General features: G+C 32.8%; 1 protein-coding gene across 1 annotated transcript in view; it reads left to right on the forward strand.

Moving 5' to 3' along the window:
- Positions 1 to 7,806, forward strand: part of LOC150079400 (SH3 domain-binding protein 5 homolog) — a 70,387-nt gene extending 62,581 nt beyond the window's left edge. Inside the window, exons 8-9 of the mRNA XM_090383406.1 lie at positions 40 to 138; positions 7,521 to 7,806. Coding sequence (XP_090239532.1) covers positions 40 to 138; positions 7,521 to 7,795 — 374 coding nt within the window. The 3' untranslated portion in view covers positions 7,796 to 7,806. The remainder of the gene's footprint in view (positions 1 to 39; positions 139 to 7,520) is intronic.
- Positions 7,807 to 8,162: the final 356 nt, after the last annotated feature.

Genomic DNA, 8,162 nt, shown 5'->3' on the forward strand with positions numbered 1-8,162 from the left:
CATATCCTGAATATATATTCTTATTCTGTTTTAATAAAGGTAAATTCCCACTCTCAGATACTGAAAGCCAAACTGATAGTGCATCTTCGGTTAGTGAGGACCAAGGAAAAGAATTAGTAGAAACAGATATTGCTCCAGGTAAGTTTTGTGATGTACAAAGTACATAGTGTCTACTAATTTTAAGCATTGTTTGATGTTGTATAAATTTTCTGCATAATGTAAAACTTCAGTTATTATAAAATGGTGTTAATAATAATAGTTAAGTTATATGGCTAGTGATGATGTCAATGGTCAAGTAGTGAAAGCCTATACTGATTGGAATCATTTCATAATTGCAATCTTTTACTTTCATAAATTTATTAGTGTTAATGTGGTAAAAATTGCCTTTTTATATAAGAAGGCAATTTTGCCGCACTTTAATAACCAAATAATTAAAATTTCTCAATCTCTGTTTATCATTATGAAAGTTTTTGAAAGGATTGGGATATCACCACTAATTTTTTTTTATAATATCCTCTTGATATATGATTGAACCTGCAGAATCTTTTACGTTAAAGAGGAGTGTTTTCAGAAGGCTAATCTCAATAGAATTTATAAGTGACCCATCAGGTGAAAACTGGAATTTTAAATTATACAGTAAACTGAACATCGTTTTGCTTTATTTTTCTCATATTATATGCTGGTTGTGGCTGCTTTAGACGTGCCACCAAATATGGGTGAATTTTTATTTATTGTGTCATTGCTAGTTAGTGTTATGATTTACTTGATGTTCTTAAGACTAGTATTTAGCATTATTTGCAAATTGACAAAATAGCTGTGTTCCCTTAGTAGGAATATGCTGAGAAGCATCAGTGTTTTTTTGCACTACTCTGCCAATCTGGCATTAGTTGACTTCTTTCTCTTTCCCAAGGTGGAAACTATCCTCAAAGGAAAGAGATTTCAAAATGTTGAGGACACTTAAAAAATAAAAAACTGCCTAACTGAATATCATCTCTTTGGGCTCCTTTGCTGACACTTTCAGAAAAATTTAGAATGGTGTAATAAGTGCATTTAATCAGGTGGTGACTACTTTGAATAAAAATAAAATCATTTTTGAGGTCCTTCACTTTGTGTTCTTTTTATTCCATCAGTCCAGGAACTTTATTGCCATACGTATAACTTTAGATGTGGCAACAGTTTTAAAGACCAAATTGTTAAAATTACTTGATCTTAAATTACTTTTTATTTTAGATGTATGCACTTATGCTATCACAAGTGCATGTATCTAAAAAAAGAAAAGAAATCACTTTGATCATGAAATGCCACCAGCTGATTTCACTAAATAATCTTTTAAAGAGATATGAAGTCAATTTTTTTGATAGATATAGCCATTGATGGTTTTGGCAGATTATTTGATTTGAGGAATAAATTCTGCAACACTTTCATATAATTCTAAAATCTCAATGTTTTGAATTTAACCTGCAAACCAAGCAACTTGAAGAAATAAAGGAGAAAATGAAGGTGTCTATGGTGATGACCTTTGTAAGGGATTCAAATAATTGGAACTACAAAACCTTGACTCAGATATGTTAAAATACATAAAAAATAAGGACTTGGTGAAAAATATACTTAATACCATAATCACCTTTAAGACATTGATATTGTCAATTGTTCTTATGTTGGGTGAATCAAGATTTTCCCAAATTACTAAATGTGTATCCAGAGTCCATCAATGTGTCAGGAGAGACATAAATATAGAGAGAGACCTGAGGCCACAAGGATTTTGGCAGTGCTCTTATCCAATTATGGATAGTGAGTCTTGTGCACATTATCTCCTCTTTTTCTTAAAGCATTACAGAATAAAGGAATAAAATAATACCTAAAAGTTAAAGTGCGGCTTAGGCTTCCCTCCCATCCAGTGAGTTAATTTTTTATCTTTACATCTGTAAATATTTTAAGTCATGTAGGTTGACCCTCCCCTCCCAATGTGCTTTCATTACTGTGTGTTTATATCATTTTATCCTTTTCTTCCTAATTTTCGTTATCTTTAAACCAGATAATATAGCTTTGTAATTGCAACTTTCAGCTGTTCACTAGATTGTACATAAACTGTTATGTTATGACATTATTGCTTTATTTCAACTCTGTAGAAAATTACAAATTTTTAGGGCTTGTTGTGGTCCTTTGGTAACATACATGGACCAAAGTATATGCATCCTAAGGTGTATGTACTTGTGTCCAACAAATTTCTCTGAGCAAAGTGCTTCTGCCACTGCTACACATAAAATTGGGTCTAATGAAACAGTCTGAGGCCATAAATTAAAAGGAGGGGGGACGGAGACTCTTTTTGATGCATAATTTTAAGCTTTCCTGAAGTTATGATAAACTTCATTCACACTAGTGTTTCTGATAGACCACAGATCAGAGAACTGCTAACAAGATAATAAATTCACAACTTCTACAACTCAGGAGGAGGTGTAAAGACTTGGTTAGCGTTCAGTTGTGTTGCATTGTAAAAAACTTTTCAGACATTTCTTCTCTTTCTTGGTGATTCCTCTTCTACTTCTCTCTCTCTCTCTCTCTCTCTCTCTCTCTCTCTCTCTCTCTCTCTCTCTCTCTCTTGGTGGTTCAGAAATTGTTTTTTTGGCTGGTGCAGCATAAGCCTTGGGCTTCCTTGCGCCATATGGCTAATAATAATCAGAGGAATATCAACATGCTTGCTACAAATCAGCAAATTTAGTTTCACAACACTGTGTTTCAACACGAGTGTGAAGGTGCATTTTCTGCACTGCCACCTTGAATACTCTCAACAGAAATATACCAGGATAAATGAAATGGGGTAATGGTGACACACTTTTCATGTTTAAAAAAGATTCATATGATAAGCACAAGAATTTCAGAAAAGCACACATTCGTCCATATAACAACAAAACTGTCAAATCATGATTTATCAAAATGACCAAGAGTACCTGTGTATGTTACCATTTGTACTTAATATGCTTCACTGAATGTTCAAAATATATGCCTTGCTACAGGTAATAAATTTTTGATTTTATTTTATTTTACTTTTAAAAAAAAGGAAAATTTTTTTAATAGTGTACTATTGTTACCGATTTCAGTAGTAATTAAATGTTATAAATGACAAAGCCTATTGTAAATGTTGCTTTGCTAACTTATGAAGGTAAGTGAAAGAAAGCTTAAATGTTTCCAGGTATCGATTGATATCATTGTTTATCAGTGAATCAGTTGAATTATGTAAAAGTACAATAAATAGTCATTTCTCAATAAATGAAGCATTTCATGTCTGTAAACAAAATGGAAGCTTTGAAATTGAATTCAGAACATTGCAATATTAATTAGTGTTAATAATATAAATTTAAAAAAAAAGATTTAATTTGGGACAGTTCAGGAGATTCTGTAATTAATATTGCAAATTTGTTAAGGTATATAAATGAAGGCTTTAAACCAGTGTATTGAAAATTTATAGTACTGTGCTGTTTGATGTGATTAACATGTTGAATAAAGTGGTTTTGTAAAGGGAAAATCTTGTTTGAGTAATTCAAAATAGTAGAGGAAGAAAGCAATTTGGGTTCCTCAGTACAGCTGAACATGAAATTCTCTGTTCACTGCAAACAGGTAACAGAGGGAAATCCTATTCTGAAAGAATTAAATTATATAATTCTGTATTAATTATTATTTACATACACGTTGCTAATACCAGTCCTTCCGTGAGTGAAAATCAATATGTGCTGTTAATTGTAGGTCTATATTTGTAAAGCTTAGTGCAGTTGAGGTACATGCTAATTTAAAGTTATGAATGAAAATGAATTGCCATTTTAGTAAATCTTCTTGTTAACTCATGTTTGAATGTTTAAGCAGCAATTATACATGCATTTGTAAATAAAAAAGAAGGTAGTCTCTCTCTTCCCCCCCCACCCCAAAGTTTCCATTAGACATACTGTATTACTTGTTGCAAGCATCACTAGGTGACATCAGACTTGCTTAGAACACTGGTGACTGGTAGGGGACAGAGAGAGAAGCAACAAAAAGAGTCATGAAAATGTAGTAATTTGTACTCAGTTAATACATTTTGGTTTATGTGCATGTGTGTATACACTTGACATTCAAATTGAGCTAATCAGTTTTTGATGTTAAAGAAGTGAATATAATTTTTAGAAGAAATATATACTTGAAGTGAAGATTACTATAGCACACTGAAATACACATGCTTTAATTAAAAGAACACACATACCAATTACATACATTTGTCTTTAAGCCTGGGCTTAAGAAATAAAACAGAAAAGAAAGGCCACTGAAAGCGCAATTGCTTGTAAAAATAGTGGTCATAATTCTATCGAATAAGATGTTGTCTGAGACTGACCTTGGAATGCTGTCCAAGTGTGGAGATCACAGTTAAAAAACAATACATCTGAAAGGATCAAAAGACAGGCAATATGTCTGTAATGATTAGCAAAGGGCATTATGAGAATGTACTGTAAATATGTGGGCTCTAGAACTTGGAGCTAGGTATCTTAGAGGGGACAGTAAAATGAATGAATGAAGGGAATTTTTTCACAGTATTTAGTGACACCAGAACTGGGGGGCATAATTTCATACTAAGACAGAAGAATTATAGACTGATTTATAGAAAATTTTCTTTTAGCCAGCAAGTTGTTAATTGTTGGAATAAGTTTCTTTTTCTTTTTTTGGTTGGTACAACAAAAGCCTGTAGTTTCCTTGCATTGTGTGACTAATACCATTGTTGATACTTAATTTTTTTACACCCTTAATTTTCAGGTAAATCACCCCTATTGAAACATCTATAAAAGGGCAACTTGCTAAAAAATCAACTAGCAAAAGTTGCAGAAAGATCATCTGACACTCCATGACTAAAAGTTGCAATAAAGCAGCAATGATTATAGCCAAGAACCAGCCCTGGAGGTAAAAAAATGAAATCTGTATTCATCCTATAATTCAATATTGGATTAAGGTTCTCATATATTAATTGTAATTGGCTTAACGTCATCTTCTTGCACCCATGTAATGCAATGAGATTGCAAGGAGAAACTTGAGAAAAATGTTTTGACAGTGTGATGGTTCAGCTGCTTTAAACAAATGATCTTCTTTATGTATTGTTTGCAGACAACACTCCAAACACATTTCCAAAATAATGTTTAAAAAATAACTAAAGCTTACATGTGACATCTTTTGACACCACAGACAATATTAAAGAATCTGCCTGCCCACATTTAAACTGCTAGGCCAGGTTTATCAATGGATTTAGCAGCTTGCAGCCACTACCAAACAAAGAATCCAAATTCCTGGTAATGTAAGTGACAGTGCAGTAGTAACTTCGTAGGTGATAATACAAAGCAGACTGAGCAGAATTGTATTAATATATTTCACACTAGGCTGGATATCATGTTCAAATTGCAAGAAATGCTCCAGATGGAAAATAACCACATTCAGAGTTTAAGGTGCCAGCTAACTGAGTTAACCACCCAACCGAACACTTAGAAGAAGATAAGCTGCATCTGGGCTCACATCAAACAGAAGCCTTCAAAAAAAAAAAAAATGGTTGAAGCAGTTTTCTGTTTCTCTCTCTCTTTTTTTTTTTTTTTTTTTTTTTGTCTGCCAAAGTTCTGCAGGAACTCATGATTGCCTTTGTAATGGCATTATCAGGCACTGCTGGCACACCATGAACAGAAGGAAGAACGGCTTGCTCGATTTTCAAATTTACCTTTGAATCTTGCAAGTAAAGATGCAACAATCAACATCATTTTCATGGGTCCCTCGCAAAACAGAGGTCCTTCAGCAATGCTAACCCATTGTCTGGGATGTATATAGTGTCTCAAAGCTGCCTTAGATGTGCCTTGTTGCACCATGCAAGACCTTTGAAATAACAGAATGGGAGAAATAACTATACTGTTGGCTAGCTCCATTCACCAAATTTCTAGGTCATTTTAGGTAGAGCCATATATGATGAACTGCAAGCCTGCCTCAAATTCATACATTTTGGAGAACATTCAGCAATCCTGCCTAATGACAAAACTGCAAGTATCTGACATGTGATGCATTTGCTAGAATTTAAAGCTTTGCTCAAATTGGGAAATAGAGCCATTGCATTTGATAATCAAGATGGAACTATTTCGCAAAACCATTCATCATTAATTTTGGAAAACAGATTCAGTTCATGAAGTGCTGAAGCACTTCGTGAACTGAAAGAAACAGCATTGTCAAGCATTGTATACCACTTCTTGACTTCAGGTGTCTTTTATCAAAGAATCATTCTGGAACCAAAAAAGATACAGTCAATACCACAAAACAAAGTTTCTTTTACAATTGCCTGGCACTGTTGCTATTACTAATTAATAATGAGACAGTTAGCTGTTCCAACAGAATATCTCATTCTCTAGAACTACCAAATGTGCTTCACAATAATCTGGATTCCAAGAATGACATTCCCATTGTACTTAGCAACACTGCAGTGGAATGCCACATTATTGAAACTAACATCATGACTGACCATACAGCAGGGCAAGGTGTATTTATACCATACATTCAAATCAGCCTTCAGAGGGGATGATTGAGTGCCTGAAATAAATAAACTTGAACTGATTTGCCTTTTTAGTTCAAGTGCTACAGTTTCTTGTTCAGCTAAATTTTGTCATAATCATTAACAAGAAAAATATAAGTAAAATAAGACAAATATAAGTAGTCTGCCTCATAAAGCCTTTTTTTTTTTTTTTTTTTCTCTCATGAGAAAACTGTGGGCTTCTCTAGGGTTGGTAATGTCAAAAATATTTTGATTGTAGCCCTAAATGGCAAAACACACAATATCTACACAGAAGCTCTGCAGCAGGGATGCTTAAACTTTTATATCTGTTGGACACACAACAGATATAAAAATTTAATAGTGGAGTTTATACATATAAACTGCCTGTGCACATCTGTTATCCCAAAATCAAAGATACAGTATTCTCTGACAACACCCTTTAAATATATAGGCTAACACATAAACTAAGGAAATTACTATTAACCTACAGATTTTTATTATTGAAACCTGGGCAAGTAACTTTAGAAAAGTGACTTTTCTAAAGTTACTTTGCTATATATGCTAGCTACAGTGCATGGCTAGTTAATGGCTTCATGATCTTTAGAATATCAGTTACTTTGAAAAACAGCATACAGATATTGGCTATAATATACACATATTCATTATTAATGAATAATTGACAAACATTTTAATTATTATTTTAATTTTTAAACAAAATAATTAAATTTTAAATATTTATGAGAATTACATGAAACAGTAAAACTGATGAGTGCTTCTGCACTTTCAATGCGACAAGAGTGACAGTATGATAACAGTGCTACATATGATACCTGCTGTTGACCAGATTATGAAAGCTGCTTATTTTATCAATTTCCATTCTTAGCAATTTTAACCTGTTTTAACTTTTTAACAAGTGACTTCTGCATTTTAAAAATTTTAAGCAGTTTCAAAGAAATTTAGTGTTAATTAACATATTTATCATTAGTGCTTAGCCTCCCTCTTCTTCAAGTGCCAGTAGTAAAAACTCCTACAACCTTGGATGTTGTTTCCAAAAGTGTCTACCCTGAAAGCTCCCTACAGGCAGAGCCTATAGAAGGCGACAAGATCAGTCCTGCTGCTAGCTTAAATATGCCTTCAACTTCACAAAGAAGCTGTAACCCAGGTTCTTTACAGGTTGCACAGTCAGATAAAATAATTAAGTCTTTATCCCAAAACAGACAGTACAGATATGATACACTGGAAGATATTGATCTAAGTTGATCAGCTTAGCAAATGGCAACCAAATAGAGTAATGGCATATTTTTTTTATTTTTAAGCTGAAAAATAAGAACCTCAGTTTGCATTTTAAGTTTATTGTTGAATAATTTGCCAAATTAATTTATGTATGTGGATAAATGCTATTTTGTTATGTGTATATAAATATGTATATAAAACTGTAAAGTATGAATGAGGCAGCTATAATGTGTAGAGAATGATACATAGTTATTCAATTTGTGAGTACATTTACTTTGTATTAATTTTAGCATTTTATTCAGCTGCATGTCTAAAAGTAATTTTATTTGGTTTGTTACATATTTATTCTGAGCACACAATTTTCATATATTGTCTAAAAAATTTGCTTTGATTT

This window comes from Mastigoproctus giganteus, chromosome 10 (genome assembly GCF_048544385.1).
Source record: "Mastigoproctus giganteus isolate SK-2022 chromosome 10, ASM4854438v1, whole genome shotgun sequence".
Lineage (NCBI taxonomy): Eukaryota > Metazoa > Arthropoda > Arachnida > Uropygi > Thelyphonidae > Mastigoproctus > Mastigoproctus giganteus.